Below are 23,823 nucleotides of genomic sequence, written 5' to 3' on the forward strand. Positions count from 1 at the left end.
GAGACAGCATGCGTGCGAGTACCGAGCACAGCTCTCTAGTCGTCAGTAAACAGTCAGTTACTTTATTCGATAAGCCCCCCAGATAGCAATGGGTCTCACTGAGATCAAATTCCAAGAGTGTGTTTGCCCACTCTGGGCACCCGAACAGTGACTCTCCAGGTCCAGCCAGGTCCACCTGGCGAGGGCACCCACACATAGCGCTGTCCGGGGACTCCTGACCCTGGGAAAATGGAAGCCTGTGACAGGGGCTTGAGCCAGGCTCTGCTCTGGGAACCACGGAGAGGTGCTCTATTCATTCAGATACAAGTAATCAGTGAGAGATGTTCCGTAGGAATGGATATCAGTCAGTCCTCCGGTTCTTCTAACGGAGAGATTGGCGAGGGCCACACACGGGAGGTCCAGGAGGACCCTCCTGGTCCTGTCTGCGCTCTCTTGGGTCGTCCCCGCTCACCCCCAGCCCAGGGCTCTCTTGCTCTCCAGGCTGCTCTCATCCTTCGCCCGGGGCCTGTGTGGCAGCCACGTAAAGGCCTCCAGATGGGGGCCGTGTCCTCCCCGCTGCAGGAAAAATGCTCCTCCTGCACCTTGGCCGCGGTGGGCGCATTTTAAGCCACACTTTTAGTCATTAAGAATTGCATCTTACTCAAGTCCGAGGTGAGATGGGCCCCTCGCTGAGAAGGCCAGGCTCCCTCCCGCTCTAAGTAGCCCGTCTCCCCAGTGGTCACAGCTCCGGCTGCACTTTAGAATCTCCTGGAGAGACGTGAAAAACTGCTGTTGCCAAGGCCAATTAAATCCAAATCTCTGGGAGCCCAGACCTGGGTTTCCCAGGGGATGCTAACTTGCAGCCCGGGCTGGACACCGCCAGTGTAACCATTTCATGCAACCTGTGAGCTCTGCTGCCACGCCGGTCGCCGCACTCAGTCTTTAGAACCACATTCTGAGCAGGCAGGGCAGGTCTCACAAATTCGTCTGTAAGAAAATAGAGGCTCAGAAAAGGCGAGTGGTTGGCTTAAAGTCACACAGTTAATTCCCTTTGGCCCTGGAGCCTAAACTCCAAGTTATCCCATAGCCAACAGACAGGAAAACAGGGCTGGTCAGGCGAACCACTGGAGAACGGATGACGGTACAGAGGGGAGTTGCTTCCGGTGCGTTCTAGAAAGGAAGCATGGCGCCAGAGGCTGCTGCCTCCCAGTTTCTCTGCAGATTCTGATGTAATGGGTCTGGGGCCGGGCCGGGGACTCTTATGAGTGTCCAGGTGACACTGATGACACCAGCCTAAAGATCAGACTCTGAACAGTGGAGCACTGGCCGAGCCATAGCGGCAGACTCCGGAGTCACCGGGGATGACTGCAGGGGAGAGGTGGGCCACGCGAAGGCCTGTGTGCAAGCTTGAGGGGTATCCCATCTGCCTGGATGCATCTCCTTGCCACACACTTAGTGGGTGAAAAAAAAAAGACCAAGAAAAAACTTTGCTGGCCACTTGCTGGCTGCCACTGTGATACCTTCCCCCAAACCTTTCGTATCTGTTTCTAGAGCTAGACATTGCTGAATCTCAAACAATGCACTCCTCGTCTTCAGTCTGGCTGTAGATATGTTTTCTGCTATAAACATAGGTGAGAGTAGTATAAGAAGAAATGAAACTCAACTGTTTAATTTTCCTATTTCTCCATAGCACTGAACAGTTGGGTCAAGTGGCCGTCTGGACCCAAGTCCTGAGCGTGTGTCAAGTGTCGTGACTCTCTGTGTCTTATGTCTTCACTTTTGAGTGACTTTTAGTGCTTCTCCTTCTGCTACACTCATTTAAATTCAGACCTCCTGGCTAGAAGCTAAGCATCCTGGGGCAGGGGGAAACATGCGTAACGCACGCACAGAACAGCTCTGCAGTGAACGCTTGTCGAATGGAGGCACGACTGTCTCCCACAAGCACTGACACCAAGAGGGATTCCATCAAGCCTCCTCAAAAGCTGAGGAAGCCATTCTTGTTCCACTGTTCCCCCAGTGGGCCGGCCTAAAATACGCAGTGCAGGAAGACGGAGAAAGTTCAGTGAGCCGGTCCATGTCCCCTGTGCTGACGTGACGAGGCTGCATCTCACCAGCAGGCTCACGGCGCCAGCAGACTCTGCCTCGACCTGAAAGACTCCTGAGAGCAGCTGAGAACGGGGCGGTGTTGACTGTCGCCGCCAGTCGGCTGTGAAGCGGGTGGAAACTCTCCCCTTTCCTGGAGCCTGGCCCCTGGGACGCAGGACAGCTCCACGGAGCTTCACGGGATGGAAAGTCGGCTCCCGGCCCTGAGAGGGCCTTGTACAGACAGGAGGGTCTTCTGGTGAGTGTGTACACGTGTACACACCCAGTCTGCCACGGGGAGCTGCTGCGCGTGCCCTCACTTGACAGCCACTGCGAACTCAAGATGGGGAAGGCAGCCCCCTGCCTTGAAGGAGCTTGTGGTCCAGGGGATGGAGGGCACAGAGGGGAGACAAGGACACAGAACTGGGCCCTGCAATGGTCCCAGAGGCCTCAGTTATAAGATTTCAGAGGAGACGGACATAATGTCTGAGATGGGCGATGATAAAAGGCTCCCTGGAAAGAAAGTAGGTTCAATCTCTTTGAAGTGGAGAGAAGGGCAGCAGAAATGGAAGAATTAAAAGCAAGAATCAGAAAAATGCAGGGTGGTTACAAAGCTGACCGGGGGCTGGAGGGGGGTCTAGGAAGCAACATTCATTGCGTCCCCCCGTGTGGACGACTGGGCGAAGGCGGGCAGAGCCCACTGCCTCTCCGGTTGCTCTAAGGTGGTACACTCGGTTCTTCAGTCACTTCGAAACACACAGCACAGGCTTACTGAGAAACCCACATGCCCCGCCGGTCTAAATTTCAAACTTTCTCTCAAGTCGGGGCTCCTTCCCTCCCCCTTCACCACCCCCATCACAGTCGCTGCAGAAGGAAAGCCTGAAACCCGGGAAAAGTGGCCATTGGTCCCTCCCCTTCTTGGCCCAGCTCTCTCCTCCCCTGCGCCTTGCTAACCTCTGGCCTTGCAAGGCCTTAAGCACAGGGCGGGAGAAGAGGTTCAGGGAGCAGCAGAGTTCTTACTTGCCCGGGACTCTTGTGGTCAACGTAGCTGGCACCAGTATGCTCTGAGTGTGACAAATGCAGGGGACACTGTGTGCTCTCTTTGGAGAGCTGCCTTTGTCCTCACCCACTCCATGATGGCTGGGAATGTTTGGCCCTGACTAGGACATATGTACCTCCAGTCCAGGTGGTCACTTACTCCTTCCTCTACCCTTGGGCATCCCGAGATACCTGTAGCTTCTTTCTGCTGAGTGCTGTCCACCCCTCCGGGCAGCCCTCTCAGACAAGATCTAAAATGAGTGAAACAACTCACAGGCACCCCCTGTCTGTGGCTCACTCTGGCTCACTCTGGGCAGCGCTCCTGCACGTGTTTGCCTCTGCAGACTCTGGCGGGGCGGGCCCCCAGTGCTGCCGCTTCTCCTCCGCTCCACCAGCAGAGCAGCTGCCCTGCCCCTCGTTGGTACTTCGGTTTTTCCAGGCAGGAGCCAGGCGCTAGCTCGCTGCGCTCCCCAGACCGCAGGGGCGGCTCTCAGTTGCTCCCTGCGCTGTGCTGTCATCAAAACCCCTCTCTCTCTTGACTCGGGATGCAGAGGGGCCCTTCTCCGGGGAAGGGGGAGGTGAGGCGTATGTACCAAAAGCACATTCCTGACAGTCAGCCACCAGCTTTTTATGTCCAAAGTATGGATGAGGGATTGAGGGTTATGCGACTTGTTTGCATCCACCTGTCGTGAACGTTCTGTACCACCACGCTCTCAGACCTCCTCTGAAACGTAGGGTCTAGTGCCTCGGGGCTTCGGCCAAAATTCCTTTTTTACCTTCTGTTACACTATTTATTATCTAAGCATCATGCGAACACTATAAGGGAGATAAACCTATTCCCACCTTAGAGACTAGAGAACTGAGCTTCAAAATGGCGATGTGGCGAGGACTCGTTCCGAATCCCGGGCTCTCTGACGCTAGAGCGCTTGGGCCGTTCTAGAATGGAGGACGCACGTGCCTCAGCACAAATCCTCACTAAATATTCATTAAATGAATAAAAAGGTGACTTGCTTAGCTTATGGAGGAATGTGAGTGCCTTGATCATAACTGATAGGGAGCGAGAAACCACTGAGGAATCACAGACGGTGATGATGACGGGGAAGATGTGATGGACACCCACGCGAGTTGGAAGGGAGGAAGGGTGGAGAGAGAAGGGCGCTTCAGGAGGCTATGGCAGAGTTCACAGGGCAAGGTGTCAAGGACATGGCGAGTGCCCCCTTGTGGGAGTGGTGAGGATGAAAACTGAAGAGAGGCTGGGTGACAAGGAAGGAGAAGCAGCAGGCACGCGCCAGCTACCCCAGGTGTAACATCTGAGTGGAGGTGCAGGAGCAGGTTGCAAACCAGAGGAGCTGGCGGGATCAAATGAAGGACAGCTCTCCAGGATGGGTGAAAGCTTATCTTATTTCTAGACAGAGAAGCAAGAAGGCAGAGACTCTGAAGGGGCGGGAGAAAGGAGGAGAAAGAACCGAGGGAACAAGGACTAGGGGGAGGTGAACCGATATGGGTTCACATGGAAGAAAATGAAGGACCCACCTTCCTCTAAGACAGGAAAGGAAGAGACACACTGGAAAAAGAGGAAGAAGAGGCTGAGGGAGATGACACTTGGAAGAGTGCGTGTCATCAGTAAAGTGGGAATCCGAATAAGGAATTGGGAGTTGAGGACCAAGAGGGGACAGCACCTGTGTTTGAGCAGGAGTTGCAACACCCATGGCACTACATGTGTTTAGGAATCAACTGTGGAAACCAACGGCGGGTGACTAAATGCCACCAACCATCCAGGGCACTGAAGTTCAACAGACTGATTTCACAGAAGCCCAAATTAGCAATATTCTGTGGCCAAGAAGCAAAAGGAGAGAAAGCATGTGGCAAGCATTATCTCCAGCTGGGCACAGCAGGGCATGGGCTCAGGGCTGAGAGGGTTTAGTTTGCAAGGTTAGGATTAAAATTTCCAGTCATTAAGTCCAGATTGCACCAGAAAGCCAAGTGGGGCCAGAAAAAAAATGAACAGTTTTGCTAAATGATGCTGAGAGCTCTCCGTGGAGACAACAATTTGCCACCTGCATTTGGGGAAATGGGAAAGGTATGCGTGAAGAGGTGAAGGTCAGGCTTACCTGACTCGGGGTCTCAGAAGTGGAACAGCGCTCGGGCACCCCAATGCTGGTTTGGCCTGGTTGGTGAAGGGGTCATATGCAACGTAATGGGAAGTCTTGGGCTGAAGTGCCTCGTGGTAAGTAGTCTTTCTGGTCAAACCACAAGACAACCATGAGCTCAGGGACTGGGAGACAGAGTATTAATATCAGCACTTTACAAAGAAAAAGAACGTCTTCAAACAATAAGAATCAGGAAAAAAGTGGGCACTATAGCTGATGAGAATTCCAACTTGAATAGGATGTATTTGCTTCACTTTCTATAACAGCCACTTTTTTCTTGTAGGGTCTGAACAGGACTGTTTTGGTCAGTGCTCGCTGCAGTTGTCCTAAGTTCTAAATGTTGTTTATAGATTGTTTCTATCACACATACAGCCTCTACCCCTTTAAACACAAAGATGAGAGACCTTGTTTATGGTGTGCACTGCCTGTGGGCATGACTGTGCTTAAACCGTCTCGGCCCTGGCTGGTGCGGCTTAGTGCCCTCAGTGCGGCCTGTGAACAGAAAAGTCGCCGGTTCAATCTGCTGTCCGGGTTGCGGGCCGGGTCCTCGGTTGGGGGCATGCCTCACACATTGATGTTTCTCTCCCTCTCTTTCTTCCTCCCCCTCCTCTCTCTGAAAATAAATAAATAAATAAACAGGGATCTTTTTAAAAATACAACCTCTTCTCCTTTAAACACCAAGATCAGAGACCTTGTTTATAGTGTGCACCACTTCTGGGCATGCCTGTGCTTCGACTCTCTTAGAAATATCATCTGCATTTCCCTTTCGCGTGCCTAAGGACTGATGCCACAGGAACTTGTAATGAATACACACTGACTACACGATTGTGGCTTTCTTTTGGCAAAGCGGGCATTCTCAGTCTGAAAGACAACCATATTGAAGGATCTTAAGGTACACACTTTTGTCTCACCTTTGCCTGCCAGTGGCCACGGGTATCAAGTCACAGGGTCTTTAGTTAGCTAACACATGACGTGGTTCCCTTTGAATAACATGGTAGCCTCTTTGGGGAAGAAACTTTAAAAATCTGTGACACTCACATCACTAAAAGAAACCGAGTCACAAAATCACTTGCCCAAAGTCACGAGTGAATCGGGGCCACAGACCAGAATGTGCGGGTCCTCTCCAGGAAGTTCATTTCATGCCCCCATTGGTCTCGATGTCACCTCAGGGCAGAATCCCATGAAATTTAGCATGATGACATCAACCCAACCAGGTTCCAAAACTGCCCCTCGGTCGCCCCCGCCCAGCCCGCTGAACCTGACTGTAAGCCCTTTGGGAGACAGGAGGCAAGATCAGCCACCAGGCATCCGGCCCTCCTCACTGGGCAGACCTTTCGGCCCCGTCTCCAGCAAGATCTCTGGGGTTGAGAGCTTCAGAAAGGGGCCTAAGGTTTCCTTCCAACATCACGTCCTCTGGCTCTTCTCTCCCCTGCAGCTCCGAATGGCCTGGCTCATCCGTGGCGCCTTGCGGGGAAACGTCTCCCTGGTGCTGGTGGAGAACAAAACCGGGAGTGAGCAGAGCAGGGTGGTCTGGCACGTGGCCGCCGCCGAAGGCTTGAGCCTGTGGCAGTGGACGGTGCTGCCTCTCCTGGACGTCGCCGACAGGTGGGCCTCCCCCGTCCCCACTGCCCCCTTCTCCTCTCCCAGCCAGACCGCAGAAGGGAGCCTCGTCTTCCCTCCCCCGTCCTCTCTACCCGGGACACACACACACACACGTACAGGCACACATGTGTACACGTGCGCGCGCACACACACGAACACCCGCACACTGTCTGCAGGCTCACAGAGAGGAAGGACCACGGGATGTCGGTGCTGACGAGCATTCTCCTCCCCCGCCTCTGGCCTGGCCTGGCCTGCCTGCCTGCCTCCAACATCGGTAGGAAGGAGTAACATGAAGCAACTCGTGTCGCTCCCAAGTAATCATCGGGCTTTACATGTACACAGCATTTTCTCTTATTAATGGGTTTTCCTTACTTTTGCATTTGACTACTTATTCCTTAACTAACAAAACCTGCCGTGCAGGTGTGACAGGCTTGCCCTGCTCCCCACTCCTGCCCCTCTTACGGGGGAAGGAACTGGGAACCACCGGGGTGCAGCACCCGCGGGCTGGCCCCAGAATGAGGACCGGCATGCAGGTCGGTCAGAGTCTGGTGCTCTGTGGGGTCTGGTCCCCTAGGTGGGTGACACATTCTTCCGTAAACAGAGGAGTGCTTCCGCTGAGGCCTTGCTTCCTGATTAGAGTCTATCACTAATGCCCTTTTTGACCTTGAACTTCTCCTGGTCTCAGTTTCTTCATCTTTAAACTGCTAGGGTTAGACCAGAGGGTCATTAAGTCCATGCGGCTCTGAAATGGAGCAGCAACCCCAGAGCTCAGCGGCCACCCGTCTCCCTGGGATGGCACCAGGCTGCCACCTGCAGCTGGCCTGGGCCAAGCAGCACCTGAGTAAAGACGGCCCGGCACAGCCGCTCATGTGACACTCGGAATGTCACAGTGAACCTAGTGGTGGGGCTGATCTGTTCCACATCCGAAAGAGGCAGGCTGTTATTTCTGTAAAGGGGACAGCTGAATGGACCTGGAAAGGTAAAAGCCATCTTTAGTAGGCTAAATAGCAAACCCTGCGGTCTATCCAGAGCAGCCTCTTCATTCGACTCCTGAAATACATTTAAATTGCATCCTGGTGGATCCACCTTCAAAAAATGAGAGGAGAGGGCTCGAAGCGAAGCAGAGGATGATTTCAGTGGGCACAGAGCTTCATAAATGGAAACTGGGTCTCAGATTCTGCACCCAAACTTCACAGAGTCTGTTATTTCCAGAGCTCCCAAGTCAGGCTCTGCTGTCAGAGGAAGAAAGCACGGCCCTCACTCCCAGCACCAGCTCCCGGCTCCTTCGATGTCCGCGGGTTAAAGATCAAAGCCTTCGGACATGCCAGGGCTCAGTGGGCCCAGGACAAATGGATTTAATTAGAGCGAGGGAAGGGGCAGTGCGGGCACTCCCCACCGTCCACTGGTCTCCTGTCCTGCGGGACCGCCGGGGCTGTGCGCCGGGGCTGGAGATCAGGAGGACGATGCCAGAGCCTTCCCTGCTGGGAGATGTTAAATTAATTCAGATGAATCAAAGGGGTTTTTTCTCCTCGACCCAGCAGTAACCACTCCAGGGGATTTCACGACAAGTAAGACGTTGACTCGGTGCGCTCCCCTACACTGGAGTTTGGTGGGAAGGAGGCTCTGTTCTCGGCCTCCCCCCTCCTTGTTCAGGGCTGTTTACCACGCTGACATTGCCAATATTGATGAGAGCAAACTCTCCGGCGGGGATTCAGACAAAGGCCAGCTTGGTCTGAGGATGCCTCGAGACCTGACAAGTGTGAGCTCACAGACCATGCGAGTGCCCCTATTCCCGGGGAGCCTGCACACCACGCACATGCTCTGATGTGGGGAGCTGCACCCCCCCCCCACACACACACACACTCCCAGCCCACAGCCGGAGACGACAGGGGAAGCATCAAGGCCCAGAGGCAAATGGAACTGCAGAGGGATGAGGCCAGGGGCTCTCCCTCGCTACAGTCCAGCTAGACTATAGATGTGACTGGCCCATCAGATGAAGAAAAGCATTGTGGGTAAAAGAGAAAATCCCAGGTTTAAAAACTGGCTCAGCCACTTAGTAGTCATGTGACCTCAGCCAATTACCGAGCCTCTCTCAGCCTCAGTGTTTACATCTATAAAATGAGTATAACACCATAGGACGATTATAACATCATGCGATTATTATAAGACTAAATAAATGACTATAAAGGCATCCATATAGAGAAGATCTCGATGAATTTTATTTCCCATGACCTCTGTTCTCATCCCTAACTTATGTAACTTCAGATGATTTGCTGAATAAAATAGCACAAATCACAACCACTAATCTTCCAAGTCAAGCCATGTTCTATAAAAGAGCAATAATAGCATCTACCTCTTAGGGGCCTGGGGAAAGAAAGTGCTTGGGGAACTGCCTGGCCCCCAGTAAGTGCTCAGTCAGTAATCCATCATCATCCTCATCTCCCCACCTAATGCCTCAGAAGAGGCTGGGAAGACCAATTTTGCAATAATAACCCGTGACCCAGCCCTAAGATGAAATGAGGGTTCTCACGAGTTAGCTGTCACCAATTCTCTGTAGGTTCCCCATAATGGTAAGCCTCTGATGGAGGAAAACCGAGAGGCACAGTCTTCCCACTTTCTTCCAGGGAACGTGAGCTACAGCTGCCCGATTTGCCAGAAAATGAAAATGGGAGGAGGGAGAAGGTAAAGGGAGGACATAAAAAGAGAATGAGAAAGAGAAAATAGATAAAAGACCAAGAAAGACCAGCAGCCCCCTTCCTCCTGACCCTGAGGCAGGAGTGTGCACCTTGCACCAGCTGTCCGCATCCTGTGACGCTTCCTTAGGCGGGTCCTGGCTTAGTTCATCAGCACCCAACTCCTGGACAGCTCCCCAGCCGGGGACCTGGAAGAGGCAAGACCTTCCTTCAGTCCCTGTGCTGTCTTCCAATCAGCTCTGCTGCCAGGCGCCCCAACTGCCGCACCTCAGCCAGTTTGTTAAAGCAACTTGACCAGGGTTCACACGTTGGCTCTAAAGAGCTCCCAGACCCCAGACGCTGGACATGACGTGAAACTAGCTGAGGCCATCATTCCTTCGCCTCGGTGTGGCCGTGACCTCCAGTTTGTCTGTCCCCTTGCCCCCATTTTGTTCCCCACCCATTACTTTCTGAAATGTGAGTCTACACATTTTCCTGTCCTACAAATCCTTCAATGGCTTCCCGTGGTGTTAGGGTGCCTTTCAAACTCCTCTAGAGTGTTCCTTATTTGGGCCCACGTGTTACCTGTCCCATACTAACTTCACCACCCCATTTTTACACCATTCTTCCCCTAGTATTCTACCTGGTAACCTCACTGCTCTTCTTTCAGCTCAGCTGTGCCATCCTCAATCCTTGCTTCCGGGCTCTGGTACCTGCCCTTCTCTTTACCTGCAATGTTCTTCTTGTACCTTTCACCATCCCGGCTACCATTCTTCCTTCGCCTTTCAAAGAAGCCTTCCTAGACCATATAGTAAACCTACAGTATATTCTCATGGCCTTATAATAACTTGTCATATTTCATTATCCATTTTTTAAATATCTGAGTATATACCAATAAGGGAGAAATCAGACCTGTCTTCTGTATTACTGTTTCCTGAACATTAATAACACACAGTATGCCTAATATGTGTTGACAGAATGAATTGAGGCAAATTGCATACTTCCAAATTCTAGGTGAATGAACAGAATTTCCCCATCAAAACCCTTTTACCATTCCTCCCCTGTTCACCCTGTGTCTAACAAAACACACAGTGAGAACGAATACTACTGCAAAGCGTGCTGCAAATCAACACCATACCAGTGTCCCCTTGGAGGAACCCCGTCCCCCTAAATCGCATCTGTTACTCTTGGGACAACAAGTGCCCCCTAGAGACTTGCCTGGTACCTGTGCTTTCTAGGTCTCTGGTCACTGTCCTGTCAGAGTCTCTTTCCATGAGAGACTTTGGTCTTAATCGTGTGCCCCAGTCCTTGTGAGCAGGCAGCTTACAGCTGAGCACTTGAGAGCAGAGAGCTGTACCCAGACTGCTGCCGCCACGCCTTGGCCCTCTCGCGAAGACTCCAGCTCTGCCGCAGCTGTGTGTCAGAGGGCTGAGGACAGACAGACACGGGTCCACGGCACGGTATTTCTTCCATCCACATACACACAGCCGAAGCGATAGAAATAATGTCATAGTCTGTCCTCACTGTGAGATGATATTAACTGTACAGCTACACTATACGGGGTGACAAGAAACATCTCCAAGAGCAGTGCCCAAGACGCTTGAGCAGTGGCAACATCCCTGTAATACAGATGCGTGCCCTCAAGGTCCTTTCGAAGGACAGCGCCCATCCAAATATTGGCGTGAGGTATGCTCACACGCCCTCTCACGGCTCCACACCCTCCTGCCCTGACTAGTTTTCTTCCTTTTCTCCCCACTCTGTCATCTCCCCCCCACACACACACACTCCGTTGCCACTCTTTCTGTTGGGATTCATTCTTTCCTTTTCTTAAAATGGGAGAAAGGCACGTTCTCTCCCTTTATTGTCAGTATCAGTCTGTTGCAGGGACATACTCCACGTTTTGCTCTTTATAATCGTATATCTTACTAAATGAAACACGATGTTCCCACACCGCTCTAAACTTTGATATGCTTAAAGAGCAGAAGCAGATGCTAAGTTCGACTCATTACAAGATGGATTTGGGAGCACCATGGATCAAATCATGTCCCACAAATCACCGCCGTCGTGCAGCCAAAGAGAAAGCTCGAAACCCATCACGTGTGTGCAGGCTGTTCCCCAGCGCTGTCATTATGGAGGCTTTTAGCTGTGCACTGTACACCACATCTAACGAGAAAAAATGTCCCCTCTGGAGATATTTAGATTTCCTGTTCCATTTGCATCCTTTGCCCTAAACGACAAGTGGTATGTTTCACAAATGCATCTTTCAAATGGGGTTGGTGAAACGCAGAATTATGTCTTCGTGTCCTGAGACCACAAACTCCGCGGAGCCCAGACTTTTCTCCTGTTCCATTCTTGCTGCTCACCCACAGCATCCCCCACTTTCTCTGGGCGCTATCCATAGCAATACTCTCCCTTTGTGGGGCCCCTTTCTGTGACGAGAATGGCATTCAAGGGGCGTTTTCATCGTGGCATATTCTAACCTGAGCAGAGAAATAGTAAATCCCAGTGAATGGAAATCCAGATGTTTCCAATGAACCTTAGTCTGCAGGTCTAGACACACCTCTGAAAAAGTTGTGTTTAATTCACATTTTTGTGGATTGCATTGCAGCTTTCTCATAGGGCCACAGGAAGAATCCTAAATAGTGATGATTAGATTTGTTGATTGCTTACAGCGAGCCCCAGGTACTGTAACAAGTACTCAACACGCATTATCTCATTTCATCCTTAAAACTGCCCCCTCGGAATAGATACTATAATTAATCCCTTTTTTTCATAAGAGGAATCTGAGATCTAAAGAGGTGGAATAATATTTCCTTACCCCTTAGGCTACTCTGCTTTCTGTGGATGCACTGAGGAAACGAATGCCTAGTAGAAAACTTGACAAGTGGTAGCCATTGTGGCTAACAAATCATTTTGGTTTGGGATTATTTGGGGCCACACCTCTTACAGGGAGGGGGAGGGGAAGGTTCCCAGACACCGCTCCCCCAGGGCGGTGCTGCCCCTCCCGAGGTGAGTCTGACGGCCCTCAGCCCACACGTGTGCAGGCAGCACCCAGCCCTCCCGGGGTCTTCCTCACAGTGGGAGATGAGGACAAAAGGGGCCGCGCCCCTGACTGGCTGTGGCCGCTGGCTGGTGTCCCTTCCCGGAGCTGCAGGAACCTCGGGCCCCAGCAGGGTCACCGTCATCAGGCAATTCTTTGAGACCACACGGGCTCCTTCTGCAGCCACTCGCCGAGTTGGTGAGTCTTGCATTCTGGGCCGCGTAGGCAGAGACTCGGACTCAGTATATCACACACGGGCCCAGGAACATGTACATTTTCCAAGCTCCCTCAGTGATTTTGCTGTTTGACCACATTTGGAAGTCACTGGCATAAAATGTCAAATCCAGCTGTCTTGTAGACAAGACAGGGCCTTAAGTAACTGGAGAAGTGTTAGCTGTCACGTTGTCAGCAACCTCACATTAAGCCCCCAACAAGTGCAGACGATGGAGAGGGTGGTATGACCCAGCCTCTTGCTGGGCTGCGGGGCCGGCTCGCTGAGGGGCCGCAAAGCAGGTACAGCAAGAGGCAGACAGGCACACAGAGATGCTGTGCAGGGCCCCGCAGTGCATGGCCAGTGTGCAAATGGCACAGTGACCCCCATGTGTCAGGGGAGCCGTCGTGAAGAAAACGGGATCATTATAAGGTGAAACTCGAGGAAAATCTGGGTCTTTGGAAGATGCAGAAGGCACAGGGCATTCCAAAGGAGGCTGTCAGGGCGAGCAGAGGCTCAGCGACTGGGGTGTCTTGTGAGGGTTCAACTAGGCTGCGTCCGAGAGTCCTGAGCAGTCTCCTCAAGAGAGGGCGCATGCGTGTGTTGGGCCAAGTGTCTCGGACGCCGGGCTGTGGGGAACAGGGGGCCACTGAGCACAGAGACCGGCCAGAGGATCAGAAACCAGAGCAGGGACACCGTTGGAGGCTCTGGGGAGGGACTAAACGTGACATGATTTAGCCTCAAAATGGAGCTCAGAAAGGGGAAGAGGAGCTGGGGGAGAAGAGGTCCCTTTTGCCACTGCCTTCGAGTGGCACCATCGGCCAGGACAGCCTTGGCTTGGCCCTCTGAGAAGGGGGGCGGGGGGGGGGGGCGCTGTGCCTGGTGCCCAGCGGCGCAATGTGCAACAAGGCGTGGATGTGTCCGAATCAAACGCTCCCAGCTCCGGAAGGATCTGGCCTTGTTTCTGTCTCAGAAAATACCCTAGATCATTGGAGCAAGGAGTAGATTAGCAATTCTGAGCTTTAAATCTTATTTCTAACACCGATTGACTACGACGTGTGGGACAAGTTGTTGCTTTCGATTGCGAAGTTTTTACAATCAAGAGTGCAAAGCACTGAGACAGATCCAGCCTGTGAGCCCGGTTTCTGGTTAAGAGGCAGCCGCTCCAAGTGGCACTAAGTGAACCCCTTTAGAATAAAGGGGTGTTCAGATCTGCCTGAGATGTTATTGGGAATGCCCACAGCTCAGTTTGCAAGTCAACAGATGCATGTATTTTTCATAACTCTGAGTGCCTCTGAAAATGTATTCTCAAACCCTCCTCTCCCCAGGCACGAGGTTTAGAATTTAAGGCATAACTGGGCTGCTGATACGGGAAGCAAAGTAGAGTCCAACTCTCTAGGTGCTGTTCTCCGAGAACCTCACTGGTGCTCCTGGCTTTCTTCCTCACCTCCGCGCAGAGAATTCCCAGTCACCGTTTCCACCTGAGTCTCCCACTCGGGTTTCCAGTGGCCTGATCGGCATCCGTCCCACCCCTTGAACACAGCCCCCACCACCGCCCCTGCCCCTGCCCCTGCCCCTGCGTGGTTCCTCTGTCCACGGCACCGGCATTCTCCCGGGCGTTCTGTTCTTCTGAGTCTCTCTTGACTTCTTCCCTCTCATGGCCCAGAGTCAATGGTTTTCCACGTCCTGCAGATTTCAGCTCTATGAGGGAAGAACTAGAAAGTGCTTTAGAAATCCCCTAGACAGTGAACAATGTGAAGTGCAAGTCTGTCCAAATTCCTCAAGGTCAAGATTTGTGTGTCATGGATCTCTGTCCACACTTCCGGCTGCAGACACGGTGCCTGGCTAACAGTAAATGCTCAAGTAATCTTCGCTCAAAGGCAGAGGGGGAGGCACGTAACTTACAATACTCCCTGGAGAAACACAGATTTTTTATAAAATGTAACATAAACAATGGAACAATGACCTGGAATTTCCCATGTTAAAAAAAAAAAAACAAGGATGTCCACTGTGAAAATACCCACGTGACAGATTTCCTGAAACCGAGGTGGCACTGACCCAGTTTCAGTGACTTGCTCCGGGTCCCCCCACATATACATCCCGGTCTTCATGCTCCCTCTGGGACTCCGCCTCCACCTGACAGAGAAGGCTGTTAATTCACCCACATACATGATCAGGGGAGGAAAGACCTCTTTTCCTGGGTCTTTTCCCCGTGGAAGTGCCGCCGGCTCCAGCACCAGCTCAGCCCTCCAAGCCGCCCGCCAGCGCAGCGCAGACGGCACTGGAAGACGCCAGTGTTGGGGACGTCTGTCTCTGAGGGAGGCGGAGCAGACATCCCAGTCTCTCCTACAAGAAGGGCTGCAGGCACTTTCTAGCTCTGGACGGCCCTCCGGGTCCCCAGTTGCTCCAAGGGGCTAATTGCACTTCACCAGTGTTATGGAGCACATAGGAGACCGAACGAGATGAAAGACTTTGGATACTTCTGCAAGGGACAGTGAATGGAGTTGCCTGGGGTGTGAGCGGCCTGGGGTCCCGTCTCGCCTCTGCTACTGTCTCAGGCAAGACAGATGATGCTCCCAAGAGGTTCCCGCTCTTTCCTCTCCTGCTGGCCTTCTGGACCTCCTCTTGCCTCAGTGACCCCTACAGAAACACCCCTTCCCCTCCTCCAAGTCCATCACCCCTCTTTCCTCAGGGCAGCTTCCAGCCTGTGGGGCGGGCATTTCTGTGCACAGGCACCAGCCCTGCTGGGCCAGGGCAGGTGCGGGAGCCGGATGTCCTCATTCTCAGCCTCCGGGAGACACACAGCCAATTCCTGGCAGCCAGGGACTGAGAACGTGGGAGAGCCTCAGCGGTTCCTCATGTCTGCTCAACCCGACTGGAAATTCACTTTCTCCCCTTTTCCACCCCAAAGGTGGAAGTCGTTGTGAGGTCATTCCTGAGTCACTGAAAAATCCCTGTGGCCCTCAGCCACCCTGGAGTCACTCCGTACTGACGTTCTCTCACTGCTCTTAGTGTCACCGAGCCCAAAGGAGAAACCAAGTCAAGAGACGGTAAAGTACTTCTGAGAGCGGGAGAGAGAGTGCTCCCAGCGGCCAAGCCTGGCCTTGAGTGCGCAGCCGTCCCCACTGTCCGGCCCAGGAGCCAGAGACTCCCAGAGTCAGGGCACGCGTGTCCAGCCCTGGCCGTGTCCATCCCAGTCGGCGCTGGTCTCGGGAACCCAGAGCTGGCCGTCGGCCCCTCCTCTCCAACCGGTAACCGAAGTCAATTACGCAGATAATGGGATGGACTCGGCAGGCTCTTTCCCCACACACATTATTCTAATAGAAATGCATGCTGCGACCCAAGCTTTGTGACAGACCATTTTGGAAGACTTTTGCCGAGCAAATCAACTGTGCAGCGAGAAATTGGAGGAGGTGGTTTTCCCTCAGCAGAGTCTGCCGGCTCCATCCTGAGCAGCCAGAGCGCAGACGAGCCCCAGCTGCGAGAAGGGGTGCAGAGCCCCCCTCCTTCCGAGCCCACTGAGTGGCTGACGGAGGAGTCAGAGACGTGGTGTCCATCCGTCAAGTGCCTTCCACCCAGCCCAGCTGCTGTCTCGCCCTCTCCCCAAATCGGTCCCATTCCCTCAGTCTGCACGCAGACACACACCTTTTCGTCAGTGACTTAGAATCATTAAGTGAACTTAATTAGGTTTGTCAATCCCTAAGGCTGGCAGAGTGGCAAATAAGGCATTACACTCACTGCCCATTGACAGCCTGTAGCCTGGGTGAGACTGAGCATTTTTTGAGCTGTGTGTGAGCAGCATCAGCACTTTCTCTGCACAGAGCTGCCCAGTGCGTCTGGGAGAAACCCCATTCCAAGGCCGGGCCTCTAAGTCCGGCCCACTGTCCAAATGGCCCTCTCCCAGAATCCTCCAGGGCCAACTTCCAACAGGCCTCTTTGTAAATCTGAGCAACATGGAGTCAGAGGGTGCATTCTTTGCTAAAAGCCAGGCTTCAGACAAGATCTCTAGCAGAATCTGTTTTAACGACAAGCTCCAACCCCCAGCGGCTGGATAAAAGAGGAAAAGCCAAAACAACCTGTTCAATTAAATGTGTCTTTAGAGAAACCAGAAGAGATGAGCAGGTGTGAACTATAGAGGGACAGGTCAGGAAGCCTCCGGGGCGAAGGGCTGGGCCGAGGCGGGGCTCCTCGATAGCACAGATCAGTGCGGGAGCTGGAGGGGCCCCAGAGAGCTGGCTCTTCCCTCCCCCTTGACCAGGCTGCCCACAGAGAGGGAGGGCAAGGCTCCTGTAGCCCTGGGGGCTCCGCTGTCTTTCCCCACGTGGAGCGATGGCTCTGGGGTAGGGGCAGCAGAGTGACCTCTGTGTGCCTTAGAACCACCTGACCCCTGCGATCCTGAATGGACCTGGCTTTCCCCCAAACCCAGAGCAGCTTACCTGGTGCATGCTAGAGCTTTCCCTCCAGCCCAGAGCACTCCACCCAGAACCTACCAGAGCCTTCCCTTGGTCTCAGAGTGGTCCACTGGGTGTGTGCCAGAACATTGCCTCGGACCCGAGCACTCCACCCAGTATGTGCTAGAAATTCCTCTTAGTCCCAGAGTGCCCCACCTGGCACGTGCTGGAACTCGAGACCTGAGGCCATGGCTGACTCTGGAGAGTAACTGGGTATCTGCACTTGGGTGGGCAGGGCGGGGAGGAATCAACAGGAAAGAGTGGTTGGACCAGAAAGACCCTGAGTGCCCTGAGGCAGTCTCCCCACCACCCCCCTCCGATCTCCAGCAGGGAGAGGGTGGGCAGACCAGGGAACAACTCTTCTTCACCTAAGGTTCAGGTACAGGCACGCAACCCGCTGCCATCCAGAGTAAAGAAATCTGAATCCAGGCTGCCCCAGCGGCCACCTCCTGGCCAGTGCCCCCACAGATTGGTTCTCCTGTCCCCTTCCTGCCCCGTCGCCTACCATCCCCAGACCCCACTCCCACACTGCCTCTGCTTCACCCCTGCCCCTCCCACAGCCTTTGTCCCACCTGTCCCTTCCCTGCAGCATCTGGCGTCGGAGCACTGGGGGGAGGGTTGGCTCCCTGGGTAGGCAGAGGCAGCAGCATCTCATGTTTACTCCTGATTTGACATCTGACTGAGTCTTCCCTGATTGTTACGAGCGTTCCAGACTCAAAATATGTGCAATTCCCAGTGTCAATCAAACCCTGTTAAACAGCAGCTGCCACTGCCAGGGCCTCACAAAGCACTTCGGGAACTCTTCTGTTCAGAAACCCTTCCAACCCCGGCTTGCATCCTGCTGCCCATGCTGAGCGTCCCAGTGGCTGCTTGAGAACTTTGCAGCTCTGATCTCTCAATAATAAAGAAGGTAGGAGGGGAGATGCACAGTGTCTCTGGGAGGCTCATTTAGGGGAAAACAGGTATTTTTGTCCCCTTCCCCCTGTGTATAAGTTACTGGCCCAGGCACCCCAAGCCCACAGCAGTGGTAGCCTCGTGATGCAGCTCAGCACTGATTTCTGTGACCAGCACGGCCCCCTGGCCTATGGGTGTCAGATTAGGAGGTGACACATTGGAGACTCAGAGAGGTGGGCTGCAGGCCCCCTACCCACTGCTGTGTGGGAACACCAGGCAGCTCTGCCTTCCTGATGCTTCCACCCGCAGAGAACACGCTTCTCTCCAGTCACCATCCCAGAAGCCTGGGAGCAACATCTCCCCGACCCGGGCTGCTGCTGTAAAGAGAACAGGCGAGCAGTAGTAGGACCCTCACTGGCCGCCCGAGAGTCCCAGGCCTGGCTGTGTGCAGGGGCACCTAGGCTCAGCCAGGAGCTGGTCCGTGGAGATCTGGGGAACCGGAGCTGTAACTCTGCCAAGACTCGGACAAACCCACTGAAGGCATGTGAGACGCAGGTGCCTCTCACCATCTCTACCCCCTTCCACACACCGCACACTCCAGCCGGAGGGGCCCATCTGCTCTGCCACACCCCTCACCCCAGTTCTTCCTCGGGAGATGCCGATCCCTCCTGCTCCCCTTCCCCACGGGCACACCTCAGAGTCCTTTTCGCTTTTCAGCACCAGTTTCAGAACCACCTCCCCGTCTCCTCGGCCTGGTGCAATTCCCCCTTCCTCTGAGTCTCAGAGCATTTCAGACACATCACCCATGTGGCACTTGCCTTCTCCCTTTTTCTGCACTGACGTATGTAGACGCCTTTCATCTCTCCACTGGACAGAAAGCAGCTTGGACACAGAGTCCCTGTTGGATTTGTCTTAGAATCCCTCATAGGCCTTCAAAAGGGCCCAGCACAAGATGGGTGCGTTTGAAATGAAAACTTGTTTGCTAGGCGCTCATCAAGGTCATAAAGAAAGATGCTCCCAGAGGCACGTGCTGCGAGCTGGCTGCATAAGATGGGCGGGCTCTGTGCTGTCCCTCCCTCGTGCGCACTCACCCAGCATGCCCGGGTGCTCCGAGCAGGATTTGGGCATTTTCCACTGGGCTTATTCCAATCCGTGCCCGGCCAACCATCAGCCGTCCTTGCTGGCCTCTCCTGACCAGGCCGTGGCGGAGGGGGCGGGGGGGGGGGAGGGTAGGGTGCAGAATGCAGGTCCCGACGTGGGGAATGCAGCGGGCAGGGCACCAGGGAGCTTGGCCGTGGGTACGACAGATTCGGGCACCCCCTCTTGAGAGCCGAACCGCACGTGGGTCCCCTAATTGTCACTTGCAGACAAGAAGGATTAGTTGTGAAGGACCAGGTTTCACAAGTCGGGTAAAGGCACCGATGGGCTTACTATGTAGTTCAGTTAAGAATAACCCGTCACGAACTTACTATTCAGACAAAAGTTTGCTCTTGGCTTCAAGTGCGCTCCCCACGGGAGGCAGTCCTTGCTCTCTGGCTGGGAGTAGCCAAGCCAGCGCCCGGCTGGTCTGCACGCCGATCGGAGGCCGTCTGCTCACGGGCGCGGCGGGGCTTCCAGCCCGGCCAGCAGCTCGATCCTCGACTGTAAAGCACAAACCCTGAGTGCTCGTTTTTGCTCCTGTGTGCTGCTTCCCCCGGGGCCTTTCCTCCCTCCGGTAACGTCTGTGTCCCTCGTTGCCTCCGCCCCACGGTCTCCATGCTGTCAGTCTCCCATTCCCACCAACACTTGGTTTTCTGCTCCTGCTGTTTACCCCAGCGGCCGGCACTCTGCTCTCTCTCTCTCCCCTTTCTTCCTGACAGCTGTACTGAGCTGTAATTTGCATACCTAGGTATTCACCTGATCTAGGTGCAAACATTAGTCACTTCCAGCAAATGCCCAGAGTTGTACAGAGAGCACCACAGTCCAGTTTTAGATTAGTTCCGTCATCCCAAGAAGGACGCTTATTGGTTTACAGTCAACACTGCCCCATGCCCAGCTGTGGGCAACCACCAGTCTGCTCCCTGTCTCTGTGCTATAGGTCTGCCTCTCCCACACACTTCGTGTCAACGCAGTCATTTGTACGAATGGAACCATGAGGTCTTGAACTCACTGTCTGGCTTCTCTAACTTAGTGCGATGTTGTTGAGGTCCAACCATTCTACAGCCTGTGCTCCGGTCCATTCTTTTATATCGGGGAGCAGCATTCCATGGCATGGCCACCCCACTCGGGGTTTACTCAGTCACCAGGGGAGGCACAGGTTCCCTCTCTTGATGGCTGACACCCACACCAGAGACGGCGCCCTCTCCTGCAGGTCGTTCTGCGCTGACTCCTGAAAGGGGGAAAGGTGTCCAGAGTCCTCGGGACACTCTCCCTCCACAGCAGGTGGACTGACTGACCGCCTTCCCAGGGGAGGACTCCCTGGGAGACAAAGGAACTGGAGGTGTTTCCTGTTTGTCCCCCCCACCCCTGGCACCTCCCCTTCCACTGTCCCAGGGCTGACCCTGCGAGGCTGTAAAATGGGTGGAGAGTGGTGAGATCTCAGAGGTTTACTATAAATACGTATGGCCCACTGAGTGTCGTTTATAAACCGCCCCCTCCCCGCGGCGGCTCACAGTCAGGTCATTTAATATGTAATGACCAGTTGGGCACTACACAGACCAACCCCAGTCAGAACTGATGCTGGACACCGTGTCCTTGACTTGGCCCACCGCTGTGTGAGTGAGTGGCCTTCTGCTTGCTGGAGGATGGGGAAATCCAGGGGTGCCAGGGGAGGAGCCAGGCTGCCTGAAGCCCCAGGTCGGAGACTCTCAAGGGACAGGGGCTCTTTATCAGCTGGTACAGAAGCACTTCAGTATATAATAATAACTTCAGCTCCACTGGGGAGTACCAGCTGAATGTCCAGCCCACCTATTTCCACCCACCCTGCACACCCAGGAAGCGAAAGGTCTCCCCAGAGTTTCCAGGAGTCCCAGACCCAAGCCCCCAACTCCACATAAGGCTAACATATGGAACGACCCCACGGGCAGGGCAGTGCTTTGTGCCGGAGAAGGAGGGGCAGTGCTGACCGCTCCCCTCAGACAGCCGCTCTGAGGCTGGGCGAGGCTGATGAAAACTCATCACGAGCAAGCTTCAGCCTCGTTTGCTGCATGCTGAGTCCTAAGACATGACAACCAAGGGTGTTCCTCACGCATGCTCCTCTCAACGCACGTACAGGTTCTGGCTGCAGTTTGTCGCTTGGTGGGGACAAGGATCCAGAGCCACCGTGGCTTTCGACAACATCTCCATCAGCCTGGACTGCTACCTCACCAGTGAGTGCACCCTGGCCCTGGCCCCCGCTCTCCTGCCCAGACCACCCCGGGCCTCACTGTCCCTCCTTCACCTCAGCTCTCTTCCTCCTGCCTTCCCCCGGAACATACCCGTCTCTCTCCCTAAAGAGCCCCCCTTAACTCAGCCACCGGGGTCTTCTCTGTTCTAGTCAGTGGGGAGGACAAGATGCTGCAGAATACAGCGCCCAAGTCAAGGAACCTGTTTGAGAGAAACCCGAACAAGGAGACGAAACTCTGGGAAAGCACACCAAGAGAGACCCCCATCTTTGACCCTACAGGTAAGGGTTCAACTTACACATTTCAGCAATTTTTTTTCAAAAGACAGAAAAACGGTATGTGTTTTGATTGGGGCGGGGAGCTAAGTTTAAAGAGTAAAATGCCAGCCTTTAGAAGGAACGTTGCCCGTACTCTGGTTCCGGGGCTCCAGGAGGAAGCCGTTTGGTTCTCTTATGACCTGCGCAAATGGAGCTCCTGGAAGTTGTGCACAGGGCCTCTCTGCTCCGTGCCTGGGGGACACCCAGGCCCCGACACACAGGAGAACCAAGCTGGTCTCCTCCCAAGCCGGTCCCTGGAGCCACTGCCCATCACTGAGCAAAGCAAGCCTCCTGTCAGACTTTTCTCCTCATAAGGGCTGTTGGGCCCAAGACCAAGGTTATCTGTCACACAAAGGCAGGCCAGCCCATCATGGCTGACGGCCCCAAAGCGTCAGGTTCAACACACTTCCCCCAAGCTTGGCTCCCCTCCAAAGCCGCTTGGCGCAGCAGCCCCCAGGCTGCAGAGCTTCTCGTGGGGGCTCTGCCCCTTTAAACACAGGCCTCTGCAGCCCCTGGCACACCCCTCTGCAGGGGTGCGGCTGCTCAGCCACCCTTTGTTCCAGGAGGAACGCTCCTGGAATAGGTCTCACACCCGGTCTGACGTTCCTCGGCAGTTAGTAGCTCCTGAGCCTAGCCCTGGAGAAGCTGATGAAGGCTGCTGGGCCCAACACCAGCAGACAAGGGGCTCCGCCTAGTGGAGGGTTGTCCTGGGAATCTGAGGCTTCTTCCAACGGGAGTGACCTGAAGAAGCAGGTGTGCAACGCACGCTTCACCCACACTTTTCCCTATGAAAGAGGATTCTTTACTAAAATAACAATAGAGAAATGATAAATCTCCGATTTCTATGTATAAATGTGAAATCCTCACTTAATGCAAAATACCAACAAAAAGTAGACGTTTATACCTTTGCACCCAACTCATTGGCTCTCTGTGCACTGAGTAAACATTAGCTTCTGTCTGCATTGGAAGACACCCTTCCCTCTCTGTCCTCCAAAAGCTGCGCCAGGACTAACTGTGCTGTCCTGACTCCGGCCTGATCTCACAGCCGCCTAACCAGGGGGGAGGAGTGCGTGGCCTTTCCCTCCGCCTCTCCCCTCTCCTCCCTTCACCTTTCACTAGGACCTCAAAATACCTTTTCGTGTTTCCACACGAAGGGGAACTTGGCCTCCTGAACGCCGACCTCTGTTTCCCGACCCTGCCTCGTGGTTCACGGTTCCTGGACACGTCGCACACGGGGCAGGCAGCCCACTGTTAACCCTTCAGCAGCCTTCCTTCCCCACCACCCCACCCCACCGAGCTGCCTCCATTACTTCCTGGCCCTCTGTCAACCACTGCCTCCTGCGATAAGTTCAGGACATGCTAAGCAAACATCACGGCAAGCTGCCGCCCCTCCTCACCACCAGCACTGATTACATAGCAGGGGTTCCAGATACACTTATTGACTGACTGGTAGGCACTTAATGCTTGAGCTCAGTTCTCCAGTGTCGGCCGCTGGCCCCCCTGCAGCCAGCATTTAGGACCTAGCCATCCACCCTGCCTGACTCTCGGGTTTGTTGCCGTACGGCTCCCGCTGTCCTAAAAGGCTGATCGATGAGGGCCTGCCCAATGGCCACTCAGACTAATGAAATCATGCAGCGACTCAAAAGCGGTGGTGCGCCCCTACCACCTGCAGATCAAATGAGAAGCGAGTGGCTGCCTGAGAGGCTGGGGATGACGACGGCTGGAGTACACCTGCCTCTGCTGTGTGGCCCCAGCCTTGGAGCAGGAGTGGTGGGCGGACGGCCTTGGGCCGGCACTCTGTCTTCAGGCCCCCTTCTGGGGCAACTCCACCTCCAAGGGGAGAGGACACTGGGCCTTAGCAGGCTCCTCAGGAAGCCTTTAGAGAACCAAATAAAGAGCCAGTGTTTTCCCGGGACCCACTGCCACCTCGAGGAGCAGCTCAGCTGAGGGAGAAGCTGAGGCAGGCTCCCAACCCCTCGTCCCCTGCTGTGTTTCAGTAGCAGGAGGCATCTCTCCCCACCACCG

At 54.2% G+C, this 23,823-nt stretch overlaps 1 protein-coding gene and 1 long non-coding RNA gene across 3 annotated transcripts in view; one reads left to right on the forward strand and one right to left on the reverse strand.

Annotated features, from left to right (window-relative positions):
• ALK (ALK receptor tyrosine kinase) overlaps nucleotides 1-23,823 on the forward strand; it is a 641,645-nt gene that overhangs the window by 551,714 nt on the left and 66,108 nt on the right. The window contains exons 9-11 of the mRNA XM_045844604.1: nucleotides 6,685-6,854; nucleotides 21,372-21,466; nucleotides 21,634-21,762. Of these exons, the coding sequence (XP_045700560.1) occupies nucleotides 6,685-6,854; nucleotides 21,372-21,466; nucleotides 21,634-21,762 (394 nt within the window). The remainder of the gene's footprint in view (nucleotides 1-6,684; nucleotides 6,855-21,371; nucleotides 21,467-21,633; nucleotides 21,763-23,823) is intronic.
• Nucleotides 86-23,066, reverse strand: LOC123822549. 2 transcript variants are annotated; one of them, XR_006786356.1, is made up of 5 exons: nucleotides 22,931-23,066; nucleotides 6,581-6,738; nucleotides 5,654-5,741; nucleotides 5,211-5,339; nucleotides 86-2,574 (listed from the first exon to the last, which is right to left on the reverse strand). It is a non-coding gene; the product is annotated as an uncharacterized LOC123822549 (long non-coding RNA). The 2 variants fall into 2 exon arrangements; XR_006786357.1 differs by lacking the exon at nucleotides 22,931-23,066 and adding an exon at nucleotides 9,637-9,732.

The sequence above is a fragment of the Phyllostomus hastatus genome, unplaced genomic scaffold (genome assembly GCF_019186645.2).
Source record: "Phyllostomus hastatus isolate PE091 unplaced genomic scaffold, TTU_PhHast_1.1 phas_contig_402, whole genome shotgun sequence".
Lineage (NCBI taxonomy): Eukaryota > Metazoa > Chordata > Mammalia > Chiroptera > Phyllostomidae > Phyllostomus > Phyllostomus hastatus.